Source organism: Artibeus jamaicensis, unplaced genomic scaffold (genome assembly GCF_021234435.1).
Source record: "Artibeus jamaicensis isolate MK-2021 breed Jamaican fruit bat unplaced genomic scaffold, CSHL_Jam_final contig_797, whole genome shotgun sequence".
Taxonomy (NCBI): domain Eukaryota; kingdom Metazoa; phylum Chordata; class Mammalia; order Chiroptera; family Phyllostomidae; genus Artibeus; species Artibeus jamaicensis.
The window spans coordinates 21,522,602-21,539,375 of record NW_026521977.1 but is presented as its reverse complement, the minus strand read 5'-3'; the positions used below and the strand labels follow the sequence as shown (position 1 = coordinate 21,539,375).

The window sequence follows — 16,774 nt, the reverse complement described above, 5'->3', positions numbered from 1 at the left end:
TTAGGGTTTGCCAGCCAACGTAAAACAAGCCATTTACATCGATTCAAGGGATCCATAAAGCTGAAAGTCATGGAGGAGCCGCTGCTAGTTAGGGCAAGAGTAACAGGACAACTGAGACAAAACTATTTCATTGAAAGGCTTTAAGGGACCCATTTTCCAGTGTCACTTTTGCTGTAATGTGCAATTGCCCCAAATAATGCAAGAATCAAAAATTGCCGAAAGGAAGGAAACCAAAACACAGTGCGCCAGCTCTACAGATAGGATCTCTATTGTCGAGTTCCCCGCACCCTACCCAGCCTGGTTAATAAAATGCGACATTAAAATATCATTCCTTTTGAACACTCAGAAACATGGCTTTGTTTCTTCTATTAGAAAACTATTTAAGTCCATAAAATTGAGATGTATTGATGGTGAAGCCTTTTCTTTATTTAAAACACCAAAATGCTGTGTACATATTGAGTCTAAGAGTCTCTGGCCCTGTGAACACCCAGGCCACAACACGGTGGTCTCAAGTCAGTGTGCTGTACAGATGGAATGCTATCATCTTCTCCGCCTCCCCACGGCCCTCTCGTTCCTGCACTGCATCAGTCAACAAGCCTTGCTAGTTCTGTGTCCGAACCTCTAACCAAATCCACGCCCCCCACTTATACTTACACTGCTTTAATTCGGGCTCCTGCCTTCTCCTCAGACAAGCTATTCTAATCATTTGCAATCAAAAACTCCTGATTTCTTCCTGACCAAGCTCAAACGCCACCTCCTCTATGAAGACCGCCCAGATCTCCAAGGCACATTTAAATCACACCCCAGGAGCTCACGGTACCCACGACTCTCACAACACAGGGCACCGTCTCCTGCAGAGCCGCAAGGAAAAGCCCGCAAGCCCCATGCAGAACTGTGAGTGTTCCCGGAGCCTTGTTTAAAAGGTAAGAAGTGGTTGGTGAATTTTAATAATACATTTTATTTGATCAGGTACACCCGAAATATTATCATTTCAACATGTAATTAATATAAAAAGATATTCTACAGTTTTTCATACTTATCCTTTGACATGCAATGTGCATTTCACATTTGCAGCACATTTTAAATTTAGACACTAAGTTGCCATCGAAAATAATTTATCTGTATTTAGATGTCATAAAATTTACAGCTGAAAAAGTGTAGATGCACATACCCAAGTTCTCCAAATGTACTTGTAAGTTTTATAACTGCATCGATATCAACTTTTTATTTTAAAATAAAATCAGCATTGAAAGAGCCGTTGCTGTGTCACGTGCCTCATTTCTACTGCTCGGCAGCCGCGTGCAGCCGGTGGCTGTGGGACTGGACAGTGAGGAGCTGCTGCAGCCGCTGGTGCACATACCTCTCTCCGCCCCACGACATCAGGCCACGTCCAATTCACTGCTATTCCCCCTTCTGTCTCGGCACATAAAGGGTGTTGGGTGAAAGTCTGCTGACTAGATGAAGAAAAACAGATGCAGAAACCATTTGACTCCATCGTAACGTTAAATCAAAAGCATTTTCAGAAGGAATATAAATGGCCGTTTTTATAAATACATACATACACACACAAACACAAGCAGAGGACTATGTGAAAACGTGTGAGGACTAAGTATATTTGATTTGTTACTGATTCCTTCAGTGAAAATCACTGCGTGCGCACTATTCCCCGTCCCCTCCTCCATCTACCCTCCTTGTCTTAATGCCTTTACGAGACCTCTGAACAATTAGCACTTCATAATCTGTTCTTACATTCTCTAGCTGTTTCTCCTCCATCTTGCCTTTTCAAATAATATTTTAAGCTTCTTCAGACAGAGATCATCACTTGTGCTTCATATCTATCGTCACAATGGTAGTAACAAAGTACAAGAGTTTCACGTGTGACATATAATCAGTTCTCAGACGACTTCTTTTTCAGTGAACCTTTCCCAGTCAATCCTAGAGGGCCAGCCTCCCAGCACTCAGATTCCTACCAACATGTCTGGACTGCTGGGGCCAGCGACCTCCCCACGTAAATCGACTCTTCTCTATGTGCTACAGCACGTTCTGCGTGTGAGACTGTCCTTCACCCCCCAGAAGGTAGGGGGTGCTTCCAATCTGTTTCAATACCCCACGTTACCTAGGTGCAGTGATCTCATCAAAACAGACCCTTCGGCAGGTACCGCTTCCTGTCCCCACTTGCCACTGCCATCAACCCCTGCTGGCCATGGGCTGTGGCGTCAACATGACAGAGGGGAGCTCTGTGAAGGTACAGACCACTGTGGCCTTGTTAGGAGCAGCTCCGTACAGAGAAATAACTCTGATAATCAGTGCACACATAAGTTTCCACAAAGGGGAATACAGTAGGTTTATCTTTTATTCTATTGCTGCTTGAACAAGAACAAAATAAAAAAACAGGAAGATGTCTTGGCGAATCAGTCACGGGGTTCCTCCGAGTCGGAGTTGGGGTTCTCCCGCTTCAGCTGGGACAGGCCTCGGAGGGCATCTATCTCCGCAGGAGTGAACTTGGGGGTGAGCATCACAGCGTCGTAATCAAATTCGTCATCAAGATGGAAGGGCTGCACTTCATCCCCGAGTATCTACGAGAGGTAACAAAGGAGGGCAGTCATTCACCATCCTTGTTCATGAAGATGAAGTGGAACACATAAATTCCCTATTCACATTTCATTAAACTTTTTTTAGACTTTAGCTCTCTCGGTGATTACGCTCTTTTTAAGTAAAGGAATAAAATCAATTATTTGATTTGACCTAATTGAAGCCCCTTAATGTGCCCCATCTGCACCATCAGACTAAATGAATGTCATTAACTAACTCTGCCCGTGGCAAGAATCGGAAAGACTCTCCTGCACACGTTCGTAACATTTTTACCGCTTGCAGTGTTAGGGTTGGAGGCACATGGAAAAACTAGTAGTCACATTAAAGGGTGAAAAATATATCTTAAGATTTTGATCAACCTTGAATATACTTTCACCATTTACTATAAAAGACAGATCGATAAAACAGTTTTCAAGGTTAAAAATAGTCTACACTTAATACATTGCTCCTTCAGATAATACCTATAATTCCTGGGCCAACGACAGTAGCAAAACACATAATACCACCTTAAAAAGTCTAGGATCCCTTGCGCTACCAAGAATATTTGAAATATTACAGAATTTATCTATAAGTCAGAGTAACTGCAAAGAGATGTAATAATCTTGTATTTATTTATTCACAATCTGTGTTTTAAAGACTTCCTAAAAGAAAGTAGATTTTAAACAGCATATTTTTCCAATAAACAAAAAGAGAATGTTTAAGTCTCATCGTATCATTCCTTAAAAAGCCTCTCGAAAAGCACATGGTGTGTGGTACAATGAAATCATCCAGGACCTCGGCATATACCCTGCCCAATACTACACAGTTAGAAGCAAGATCTGGATCCAAACTAATCTGCTTCAGATAAAACTCCATCTTCTCATAAAAACACCAGCAAAAATCAACCAACCTCGAAGTGTTCACTGAGCCAAGTCATAGCTGTTTGGGAGAAAGGACCTTTTCTACATAAGCTAAATAAACCCCATAGCGTATCATTTAAAAAGTACTCGACGCTCCACCTAATCCCGTATCTGTCTATATAAAAGAGAAGCTGTACACAGGAAGCAAGTCGTCACAAAGTAACAACAGGGTGAAGTTGCTGAGAGCAGCTCAAATGAGGAAACACACGGTCAGTCGAGGACACAACATGCTCGTTTCCCGGACACACGCATCCCAGCAGTCTCCCACTCCGCTCAGCGATACGCACTGAGGCAGGCAAGCCTTGCCCCATCCTGAGCCGATTCTAAGGGACCCCATCGGGGACAGGAGAAGTCCCATCGTTACCAGTGCAGCCAGTCTAATGGGATTCTCGCTGCCCTTTTACACCTGCTTAAAGGACCAGCACCCGCACGGCTGCCACGGTGCAGGCTTCCCAAACTCGCATGTGTGCACTGCAAGGACTTTCCCTGCCACGTCTAAACCTGCTCAGACTTTTACTAGCCACTCTCGCTAGATGGAGTCTCACTGTTTCCTGGAAGAGGTGCTATCTAGGCAGAATCTGAAGTGGTAACATTAATTAACAAGGTTGGGGGAAGAAGAGATTTGCAGACAAGGCCAGTTCTCATGAGCAGGCCAAAGGAAATGAGATGCTGCCAGGGCGCCGCGTGCAGGTGCAGAGTGGCAGAGAGGAGTGAAGGTGTCACCAGGTCGTGACATGTCTCATACGCTGCTTGTCCTGGAGATGATGAACGTCACTGAAAGATACTTTGAAAGCGGGGTAGATACTTGGTCACCTTACGCATTTCAGATAAATTTCTTCATTCACATTTTACCTGAGCACCTCCAAGGAGACAGGTGCTGGAGAGACAGCCCTGTACAAAACAGAGAGACGCCCTGCCCTCTTGGAGATCACATCTAGATGGGACGCTCTGAAGACTAACCAGACGATAGCGTTGGAGTCAGGATACTAGTCAGGAGCGTGCGGAAACAGTCCAGGCAAGAGGGTAACAAGAACAGGGCTCTATTAGAAGAGGTTCAAAAACATTAGAGAGTTAAACTGGCAGCACTTGATGACTGATTTGGACATGGCAAGGGACGATCCGTAGGTTCCTAACAGGATCCAGATAGAAATGTCAACAGGCAGGCAGACATACAAACCTGAAGCTCTGAAGAAAGCCTGAATGAAGCTGGAGAGAAAGACTGGGAGACATGAGCATTAAAAGTCATTCTATGGATGAAAATGGATCCCAGCACGGCGGCGGGAAGGGCGGGAGGCCCAGCAGGCACCCCTGAGGCGCAGCCCCCCCAGGGAGGGTGGAGGGACGAGGCAGGGGAGGAACAGTCCGGGAAACACACAGACAGGCTGGGGGCGCAGTGAAGGGAGACCACTGTGGTTGGAGCCAAGGATATTTCTCAGTATAGTGAAAGGGAACGAGGGCAAAAAGAAGCAGATTAGCAGAGTTGAAACTAATGGTTTCCCAAGTCTCCATGAAAAGAGAGGCAAAAGAATCGACAATAGCCAAAGAAGGGTCCAAAGTAAAGTTGTTTTGTTTTAAGTAACTGAGAGACTTGAACACAGTCAGATGTTGAGCAAAATGAACCCACACAGAAGATAAGAATGACCCTACTGTAACCACTTGATTATCCTAGGAAACCGCTCCCTAGGATAGGTGGTGAGGCTCCTTATTTATTTATTTGTTCCTTCAACGTTCACTGCATGTCCACTACACCCACAGCACTGAACTCGGCACTAGTTCTCACATTTTGCATTTTAATTCAGTTAGCTTATGACGACATGCATGAATGAGTGAGTGTATAGATTCCCTAAAGGGGAACATACGTAATTCAAATGAAACGAGATACACACTGTAATTCGGAAGGCACAGCTGTGACCCTAGAAGGAGCGGTTTTAAAATGCAGTAATGTAGCGATTCCACTTATGTATTTCAGCCGCTGGCACACTTGGAGAATTCCCTCCTTTGAAGGTAGGTTCACTTTAGGGTCCTGAGCTAAGACTCTGGGTTTTTAGATTACACGCTCAAATTCTGATTGATTTCAAAGGGAAGAATTTGTGCAAGGGAGCGCCAAATCCCCTGCTATTAAACAGAAAACAACTGCGAATTAAGTTATTAACTTGTTATTTTTGCCTAAGGAGCTGAGAGAAATATGTAGATTTCAGGTGTCTAATTTCAAATCTAATTGAAACCTTCTTGTAGCCTCTCGGAGAGTAGAATGTGTGCAATGGTGGAAAACTGCTAGTTTCCTTAAAATTGCTCATGGGACTTTTCTCAGAGAGACTGCCACAGGAGGAGCCGTTTTCATTCACAGTACCACGTAGGCCGATTAAAGAAAACAGAACTAATGCTCAAATCAATAAGAGCAGCATTTAGCCATAGGCTCTCTTACAAAGCAATATGGTAAGTACACGGTCTATGTAGGTGAAAAAATTTTAAAGTCCCAAATGAACTGGAAAAAACAGAAGAACCCTCACTGACATACTACAATTTCTTCCAATGTCTTCTATGGGTTGAGGGTGGGAAGGGGAACTCACAATTTTTCATCTTCCTAATGTGCATTATTTTCATCAAAACAGATTAACTACCCTGGTCGGTGCGGCTCCGTGTTTGGAGCATCGTCCTGTGCACCAAAAGGTGGCCAGTTCAGTCCCTGCTGGGAGCACGTATGGGAGTCAATCAGTCAATGTTTCTCTTTCACATTGATGTTCATCTCTCTGCCCCCTCCCCTTTCTTCCTTCCTCTCTCTCTTAAAATCAGTAAGTACATCCTCGGGTGAGGATGAAAACGAAATTTTTTAAAAATACATTCACTAAGGAAAGCAGTTATTCACAAATATAAAGTGGAAGCTTCTTTGGAAAATGCGCATGTATATAACCAATGATAAAATTACAAAAAAAAATTTTTTCATTCTCCCAGCGCATATCAGGAAGTCAAGAATTCATTTTTCTCTCTATCCTCACCCGAGGGCATGCTCATTGATTTTAGAAAGAGTGGAAGGGAGGTAGAGAGAGGAGAGAAACATCAGTGTGGGAGAGAAATATCATTCAGCTGCCTCTCATAGATACCTTGGTCTGGGACCGAACCCAAAACCTAGGCACGTGCCCTGACCTGGAAGCAAACCTGTGACCCTTTGGTTTACAGGCGATGCCCCAACCAACTGAGCCACACTGGCCAGGACAAGGCATGGGTCCTTAGTAGTCAATACAGGAAGCCAGGATATCCAAGATGCATTTTCGTCTTTGGAGACTGAAATTACACAAAACAACTATCTGTAACTCTAACCCTTGGTTAGCTCTTCCAGAACATATTTTCTGAAAATTGATGCTGATATTCTTTCTCTGGCATTGGATGCTTTAAAATAAGATTAATACTACTAAGCTATGGCAGAGTTGGTACAGTGCCGTGATTCCAGAGAGTTCTGAAAAGTCTGTCTAACAGTGGTTAGAAATAAAATTCCAAACCAAGGTATTACTCGGCCTATTCAAAAACAGCAAAAGTTGGCCTGGCTGGTGTGGCTCAGTGACCGAGTGCCAGCCTGCGAACCAAAGGGTCGCCAGTTCAACTCCCAGTCAGGGCATCTGGCAGGGTTGCGGGCCAGGTCCCTAGTAGGGGGCACGCAAGAGGCAACTACACATGGATGTGTCTCTCCCTCTCTTTTTCCCTCCCTCCCTGTCTCTAAAAATAAATAAACAAAATCTAAAAAAAAACCAAAACAGTAAAAATTATTCATCTATGTCTCATGAGTTTGGTAACACAAAAAAACATTTCTATCATTTTGATTCTAACACTTAAAAATGTTCACATTTTCTGGGAAGAAATTTATATTCCTTTTGAATATAAAAGATTCAATCATATACAGGGTTTTAAATTGCATGTTACTGGCCATTTAATAGTTTCCAGAAATCATTCTGGTTTTTTTAACCCAGCAAGTAAAATCACTTCATAAAAATTCTCTATAACGGCACAAGTTGCCACGACCACTAATTGGTCAAATAATTTGTATAGTCACAATGGAAGTCAAGAACAAAAGTTTTTGAAAGAAACTGACTCCTGCCAGATATAACCTTGCAGCTGTAGTTCCTTACTACTCAGACAAGCATTCCACAATTCAAAAAGCACGCTGGACAGTGGCCATCCCTGCCAGTCTATCTGGTTACCGGTTTAGGGGTTCGACATACACCTACGAGCATCCTGGATGGATATTTGTGGTATCGGTGAGCAAAGTTTTATGATAAAGGGGTAATTTAAGATTGAAATGTGTGGGTTGCTTTTGGCTCAATGACTGCTTCCATAACAAGCGACAAGACTAGTACAGACTAGTAGCTGAGTAATGACATAATCGAGAAACTTCCTAAGGGCTTCATTAGGAAGCAACAAGAAAGAGCCCCTAACACCCTCTGCGCCTGCAGGACCCCCTTGGAGTACGCCGGGTACAAAGGGCACAGCCAGCACCACCAGCAGCCTCAGCTGGTGCACGCCTGTCAAGTATGTGCAGAAGAGTTGGAAACGATGGCGAAAGGTGACTTCCAAGTTGTGCATTTGGGACAGAAAACGTGGCAGAGATTCCGCTCTACCTGCTGGTGAAGCCAACAGCTGGATGGCATTTCCCAGCTCCCTTGTGCATGCAGCTGAGTGCCTGCCAATGCAACGTGAGCAGAACTAGAGTCCCGAGTCCCAAGCCCTGGGGAAATGGGCCGCCCCATGCCCTCATCCCCTGCCCCTCCAGGTGGGACGGTGACCAGACCTGCAACATGCACCTGAGGATGATGCCCTAGACAGAGTGGAGTCCCAGAGGAGGAACCCTGATGAGCCCCCAGCCACTGGCTAGCGTTAAAGACCCTCCATAGGCTGTTGCATGAAATAAATACACTTCTATCTCCTCCAGCCACTGAATTACTGTAGCAGCCTGGCTTTCCTTTAACTACTGCAAGATGTTTATAGGACCTTAGACACAACGACGTAGAGGGAAATGGCTGGTTCAGACGAAGCGAGGTAAGAAGCCTGCCTGTCCTTTCTGGCACGCTGTCCCCAGGTAGCACTGGCCTATAGCGGGGCACATATCACGAAACAAAAAGAGCGTCCACATACAAGCATAATTGTTCTGTGTTTAAAAAGATATATACCCATTAGAGATAGATGACAGTGAGGGGACCCAATTAAGCCACTTGAATTCTAAATTCTTCCAAATCTGAGAAAAAGACAAAAGCACACAGGCCTGGTGGCATTTCTGTGAAAGGACAAGTTGCGAAGCCAGGCGGTTCCGAGCCAGACTGCATTCCCCGTGGAGTACCTCGCCCCTGTGCTTGTCCAGGCCTTCCACCGTGGGCCTCGGCGGGACTCCAGGCGTCAGGGGCCGGGGCCTGGAGGGAACATGCGAAGGAACACGGGTGCTTACGTCCCGCTCCACTTCTCCGGGCAGCGGCAGCAGCAAATCTGTGGGATACAAAATATTTCACTTGATCCTTTCACTGAGTTCATAGTTGAACCAAATCATCTTAAAGCCTATCACAGTCTAAAGAATAAAGCCAATATGCTCAAAAAGAGTGAGTCCGTCTCACAATGCCTATCCTCCTCTTGGAACTTGACCCAAGGGATTCCCCTCTTTAGAAATCAGAAGGCCTCAGTGCATCTATTTTTATCTCACTGTTGCAAAGTTACCTTCTCTCTGAAAGGCCTGGGAGAAATATCGTTTGGGAGTAACTTGTTCATGCCTCTTACCTCTCAACCCAATTTCTACCACTACAGGCAAATAAAGCAAGGAGATGCTATTTTTTTCCTCATGTTCCTGGGGGGTGAAGAGAAAGGAAATGGAGTGTTGATTTCATCCCGTAATGATATGGCAATATTTCAAAAAAAACATATTAAAAAACAATGATGCCTGAAGGAAAGAACTTTAACTTTCAGCAGAAAAATGAGCTACTCTGTCATGTTCAGAATGCATGGTCTCATTTTCAACACCTGCAAACAACAAAAGCCTGCTTCCGGCTTGTTTGGCACCATCACAAGAGTTCAGTAGACAGTCTCGGTTCTCTGATCAGCCGACTCATCATAAGGGGATGTGCTCCCTCATTTCTGCACGGGTGACAGTCGATGGAAGCACCACAGACAACCAATGCTCTTCCACAGCTTTCTTTAAGGACAGAAAACAAACAGAAGCACAACAGGTTTCCTCCTTTGTCTACATTTTCACGGGACCAGAAGGGCTGCTGGAGCTGGCGGGTGACTTGCAGCCGGCTCAGGACGATGCTGCCTGCTACTCAGCGATGATCCGAATGACGAAGCCATGCTCTCGGAGGAAGTGACTGACCACCAAGAGGCATGCCTTGGCCGTTGCCAGTGGCAGCTTGTGTAGGGAGATGACAGAGCAGGATTCAATATTCAAAAACTGAAACTTATTTGAAATACATCTCTCACTGCACTGTGATGTCACATTCCCCCAAAAAATGTAATTAAAAATTCTGAAGACTCCAGCAACGAAAGCCTAGAAGCTGAGCGTGTGGGTAGGGCAGAGGGATGGTGAAAAGGGAAGTTGTACTATGATTAATTATTGAAACCATAAAATAGGACCTAATTAACTAGCAGAAATAAAAAACAATAATAATAGTCAACTCTTATGAGCTGACATATTATCTGCGTTATTAATTCAGCTAATCCAACAGCTCTCTTTTTTCTCGTCTTACAGGCAATGAGCTCTAGCATTGAGAGTAACCTCATTCAAGTGCCACAGCTGGAAAGTGCCAGAGCCGGGCAGTCTGTCTGCGAAGCCCATGATGTCATGTTACAAACTTCTTTTAAAAAAGCATTTTTGTTGAAAATATTGTTTAAACCTATCAGATGATACATCCAAACTCAGGGCCAAGAAATGTCACTACAATAGCACATTAGCACAGTTAAGCAGTGTTAAGGGCACTTAAACATATCACTCCCAGAGAAAATATTTTTAAACTCAGTAAGATTGGTGGAAAGACTGACTTTCTAATATACCTATTTATAAGTTCAAAGCCAAACTTGGTGCAACTTAACTGCCCAGGACTAGTGCAAGCCTGGGTAGGGGCCTGCCAAAAACAAAGGCAAAAGGAGAAAGGTCCAGGCATTTCAGTGTAAAAGCCGCTACCTACCAGACCCATTGATTGCCAGTGCAAGCATGAGTCCGTGTGTAAGATAAAAATCAATTTCAAATCTGATGGACAGTGTTACACACCAAGGAGGACAACTCTGCAATTCCTTTGCTAAACCTCTTCACCTCTCTAATATTCTGCAAAGAATGTTTTTCTTTCATAAAAACTCATTGCCGTGGGAACAATTCCTTCATACTCAGAATCCTCCACACTTCTCTTGCCATTTGCTTCCACAGTATAAAAGCAAAATGCTCAAATGCATGCTCTCGGTGCCTAACCCAGCACCTTATACACAGGGTATTCTCAACAAATACTTGGAGGCGGGAAATGAATTTCCTACATCCCAACTTCTAAACTGAACAGCAAGTATCAACAGTCTACCTTACCCTCAAAAAACTAAACTTTGCAACAGGGATAAGATTTCCACACAAAAATATCAGAGAATAATCAGAACAAAAGTGAACAGCCTTAACTCTAAAGAGGACAGATTCATAAAAAGAGTAAAACCAATAAGTAGGAGAATAGTCTAGTAAGACAGTTAAGAAGAAAGCTACCGTATCTTTTAGCCATTTTATAATCACAGGTGCGTTAGTTACACACACCTATCCTCTTTAGGAAATGATGGCATTCATTAATGGTGGGGAATGGCATTTCTGAAGTCTCTAAAACTTTCTAAAACTGAACAGCTTTAAGAAACTTAATCTTCTCTTAACTGTTGTTTCTGAAACTACCACGGGCCTGTTTTCCTCTTACCTAAATGCCACTATTTTGGTTGATGTGCATTGTAGAGTCAGGCAATGCTCCAAAAATAAGTCTTGATGTTAAACAACAAGACTGACTGGAAACATTTCAATCTCTTCTTTCTCAACTACGTGATAAGAATGTTTAATATTTACAAACTTTGTGTTCACTATTTGTCTTTCTGTATTTAGTCAATACACAGTGAGCCAAAAGCTATCATCACAATCTCCTACAGCATTAAAAAGTAAGCAGTACAAAGAAAAGAACACCAAGGCACAGTGAAATTACTAAAAATACAAAAACAAAAAATCGTAATAGCAGCCAAAGGAGAGAGACAGAAACCACACTGTCTGCAAAGGAACAACAATCAGATTGACAGTTTTCAATAATAAAGACCAGAAAAGGGTAGAGTAACATCTTTAAAATGCTGAAAGAAAGAAATTACAAACCTATAATTCTCTACCCAGCAAAAATATGGGGGTGTGAAATAATAACACAAAATAGGCAAGAGAAAAAGAATCTATAGAACTGGCAGGATAAGCAGGAACAAAACAGTGAGAGAATAGATTTAAAGCCAAATGTATCAGCAACTACATTAAATGTAAATGGACTAAACACTCCCATTACAAGACAAAGTTTCAGAAAATATATGTGTGTATGTGTATTTATAAATGATAGGCAGTGTTCAAGAGACACATTAACGTAAACCTGGGCACAAACAAAGCAGGAATAAATGAAAGTGGAAGTACAAAAGAAGAAAGGGAACTGCTGCCCGAGGAGATGGTGGGGAAGATGAGGGAAGACTTACTTCCTGGATGAGGCTGGCATTTGACAGTGATAATAAATCATATCCCCATCCCTCCAGGTGCAAAAATAGAAAATAAATAAATCAGGAGTCAGAAAGATGAGGAGCAGAATATGAACTTCATAAGAGATGGAGCTGAACTTAAAAATGGAGCTTTTCCTGCAGTCATGATTGGGCTTCTTATTTGCCAAGCTTTGCTCCCAAGTCTAGACCTCGAGCTACCCCCCCTTAGAGAAATTCTGCACAGCTAACATGCATGCAACCATGTACAAGGCGAACCGCTTCACATCCACAGAGCTCTTAGAGCAGGGGCTCAAGGGTTACACCTGCAGACCTCTGTCTAGAGATGGTTCTCAGCTTCGACTGCACGTGAAAATCATCCAGGGAGCCGTAAAAATGGATGATGCACGGGCACAGCCCAATGCACTGAAAGAGAATCTCCAGGTTTTGGTATTTTTTAAAGCTCCTCAAGTGACTCCAACTGGTCTTGGAGGTTAAATAAAACCTAGTGCACAAGACAGGCCCGGGCCCCTCCTAAAGTGTCTGTCATAAGAAAGGCGGCATCAACACAGGAGAGGGCATCTACCTTCCAAACAGTACGAACCCAAAAGGGGAGACACGTACACGTACCTTCCTGGTCCGATCTCTCTAGTTAGGCAAGGACTTCCTTTTCCCTTGGGGAAAAACAGGCGTAGGAATTGAGAAAGGGGAGAATTATGTTTCCAGTTCTGTTCTCCTCTCAGGAATAAAGTGAAAGCTTCCTCGTGGAACCTCAGGGCCTGGGCAGCAGACTCGTCCTTGTAGGTGACATGGTTTTCGAGCCAGACCTTAATGGACATGCTTGCACACTTAAAAAATGGAGGAACGGGGATAGGGGAACATTCGGAAGCAAGGAATTTTTCCTCCCAGTGTTTTTAGTGATCTTCAAAGCAATGAGAGAATGATTTTAACAGTACTAAGTGTGAAAGAAATGAAATGCCTAAACTACTAAGTTGGCTGAATGTGCCGTCTCCTAGCTCAGGCCCTTCACACGATGCTGATCCTTGTGCCGCTCCTGCACTCTCCTGCCCACCCTCAGCCCCGCTCCACCCCCCTCACCTAGTTAAAGTACTCGCCCTTCAGAGCACGGCTCTCAGGGTGCTTCCTCTGATCCCACGGACAAATTTAAGTTCCCCTGCCAGATGCATAGTCTCATGAGATCTAGAACAATCTGTAATGCATTTGTGATTATCTGGTCAGTGTTTGGTTCTCCCAATGAACTACGAATCTCATGAGAACAGGAACCAGATCTGTTTTATTCTTTGTTATATTCCAGGAACCAATCACAGTTGCTAAATATTTGTTGAATAAGAGTCCGAGGTCAGTGATACGCTACATAAAGCTGCTTCAGGTTACAGATAAGGAAAGAATTTTTTTAATAATAAGAGAGAGATGACTGATGCCTTTATTAGAACTGGGCATACCAGAGAGCTAGAAAATGAAAATCAAATAAGACTGCCGATCTTTCAGCAGGAATTAGCTGCCTATTCCCACCCAACACCATCAACCACAGAGTAAGAGCTGGCTTAACCACCAGCTGGCTAAGACAGCAGTGTAAGACAGTACACGAGGAGGCACCCAAAGAAACCAGAATTATCTTCTGGTGGGCAGGCCCCTTGAAGTATAGGCTTCCCCACTAGGTGAGTGTTCCAGGAACCCATCTGGATCAGGGTACCAGCTGGTGTTGTTGTGAGAGGCTGCGTTTGGTTTCATTATGACTCTTTCAACATGTTTGACCATTTCATGATGGTAATTTACCAGTGTACCTGCCTACGCCATGCTGAGTGTTCAGTAGTTTCTGACCAAAAATAGCATGACTGCTGTACCCCACCATTCCTCTTCACCCAATCTTACCCCAAGCAACTTTTTTTGTTGTTTTCTTGGATGAAAAAAGTCCTCAAAGGAAAATGTTTTTCCAATGTGGAAGAGGTGAAACAAAAAACAGCAGAAGCACTAGAAGGCATCAAAATCAACAGGTTCAAAAACTGTTTTGAACAGTGGAAAAAACACCTCGATAAGTATATTGCAACAAGTAAAGACTACTTTGAAGGTGACTGAAGTTTAAACATGTAAGGGTAAATGACAATTTTTTATAAATAAATTCTAGGTTTTTGTGGGTCCCCGCTCATAATGCTCAGAACTAGACCTCGAAAAGTTTCTTCAGCCAATTGCACTCAGCCAGCAAACAGGGTGGGCCAACTGAGGGCAAAATAAATAAATAAAGATGGCCAAGAAAGTCCTACTTTAGTGGCCTCAGGATAAATAACACCTATTCCAAATGATAATATCGCTGGGCAACTGCTAGGGTAGGGTGGTAATTACCCTGATGGTTAATTACCTTATTTCAAATTCAAAGGAAGAAAAAGTGGTTGATGTGAAATAAACACCGGGCCCCAAACTTTGTATCAACTACGGCTCGGCTGCTCCACTGCACTGCACTGAGCTGGACTCTGAGCAACTGTGTCCACCTGAGCCGCCAAATGATAAGCCAAGTACGGGGAAGGAATCATGTGCCTGGGTCTTGAAGAATATTTATGAAAGCAAGTAAGGTGAGCAAATGAGGTCAGTGGTAGAAAAACAATGTGCACCTGATTTCCTTAGGCAGATCTGTTGCTTAAACAATAACAACAGAATCTAATCAGTAAACCTCTCGGCTGCCAAAATTATACAAGCAACTTGCCTATTTAAAATGTCACATTTCCCATCTGATGTAAATATTTGCCTTCTGCTCACACTCCTGAAGTATAATACAAATTGGGCCAAAACTAAAATTCACCTTGGCACAAACTACATTTTTCCCCCTTTTACGTGACCCAGACTGTGCATTATGAAAACTATGAAGCCTTGGTGGTCTTTTTGGTAACGGGGACAGATCGATGCAGCCAGGTGCTTTTTAGCCTCGGCTTTTCACATTGCGTCACCTGTGGGAAGGCCGTGACCAGTTCACCCCCAGCCCCTGAGACTTGGTTCAGGTCTCCACTGCCTGCTAGGCACGAATGCAAGACTACCTGGGACCTGGTTTCGCGGGGGAGGGGGGGGCGGCGCGGCGGAGTGCTAGTGAGATGTTTTTACGAAAATTTTAAACTAAAGGAATAGATCTGATTTAAAAAATACTTGAAAATGTGCTTATGGAAAAACGTAAAAGGTCTAATTTAAGAGATGGCTATAACGAAAATCACATTCATGGGCTAAGCAGGTTTGTGTCAGGATGTAGACCTCATCACTGGCAGGAAGCAAGAAGATAAAACCACAGGGGAAAAAATGCCCGACCCATGTATTTTTGTGCCCTCCCCTAAAATTAATCTTATGTTGCAAATGTACTACATGCAAACCAGAACTCTTTGTCGCAAGTGTCATGCACGGAGGAACTCTGTCCGCGGTAGTGACTCAAAACACAGATCACTAGATGCCACCAGAGATCTTCTCCCTGGGGCACAGGACCCAGGAATGTTTATTTTTAACAAACTCCCCCTCTCTGAGTCAGCCAAAACCTGAAAGCCCAGTGCTTCCTCTACAAACTTGGCCCTTGGTCAGTCCTTAGCTATCCCTTCTAATCCAATCAGAGCCCATAAGCTGCTCTCACTCAGAAATTCAGAGCAACCCAAGGTGTTACAGTTAAGACATCCTCTCTTAGGGCTATGAGATTCCTTTGGATCTCTGATCTCACTTGAACCAAGTAAGTAAGGGAAAAACTCTCCAAAGTCTGCTGGTTAATAGAGTGCTTGATAAACAAACCCTTCAATAGAACAGTGTGATATCTGGACGCAGAATGCAAATGTTAGTTGCTTCGGGGCAGCAGAGGACCTCCGTTCAGGCAACCAGAGAAGCCAGGGGAGGGGTTTGAATGACTAACTTACCAGGAGCCACCCCCGCAAACAAACAGCCCCTCTGACTCCTGTCTGATTAGAAACAAGCCTCCGTAGGATAACAATGACATAATTCAGGTTTATGCCTAAACACTGTAAGCAACACTTAAATGCCAACCACCAGACCCCCGTGGAAACTGCCCCTTCCCTAATAAATGCTGACTTTGAAATAGTCTTGCTTATTAAATTAGGAAGCAACTAATTTAATTAGAGTTTTCGAAGCTAAGTAACTCGAATTTTGAGCATATTTCACTTTGAGCAAAAAAAGATACTTATGCTCACATAGAAATGTTCACCAGCAAAGGAAAAGGCCTCATTACACAAACATCAACGATCCAGCATCAAGCCTCTCCCAGCCCCGGCCGCGTGGGAAAATGCCCCAGAAGAAATATTTACAATATACCTTTAGTCTTAAGTGTTTGGTTTACACATTTAATAAATAATTATAAAAGCAAAGATTTGGATTTTATTTTTGTTTATGATCAATTCTGATATTGCTGTGATTTTTATGATTCATTGATGTTTTAGGTATCACTCCAAAATAATCTCAATTTACATATCATCATGCTTCTGAGAAATTGGGTTTAACTTAAATGACTTTGCATGAAACAATTATGCGAATATCAAGCATATGATAAATCCGTGCAGGGGAGGTTAACGCACCTAGAAATCTTTATT

General features: G+C 43.4%; 1 protein-coding gene across 5 annotated transcripts in view; it reads right to left on the bottom strand.

Moving 5' to 3' along the window:
* Positions 1–1,550: 1,550 nt before the first annotated feature.
* IFTAP (intraflagellar transport associated protein) overlaps positions 1,551–16,774 on the bottom strand; it is a 56,440-nt gene continuing 41,216 nt past the window's right edge. For all 5 annotated transcript variants that reach the window (XM_053673164.1, XM_037128302.2, XM_037128301.2 and 2 more), the window contains 2 exons: positions 8,818–8,960; positions 1,551–2,576 (listed from right to left, as the gene is read on the bottom strand). In XM_053673164.1, coding sequence (XP_053529139.1) covers positions 2,412–2,576; positions 8,818–8,960 — 308 coding nt within the window. In that variant the 3' untranslated portion in view covers positions 1,551–2,411. The remainder of the gene's footprint in view (positions 2,577–8,817; positions 8,961–16,774) is intronic.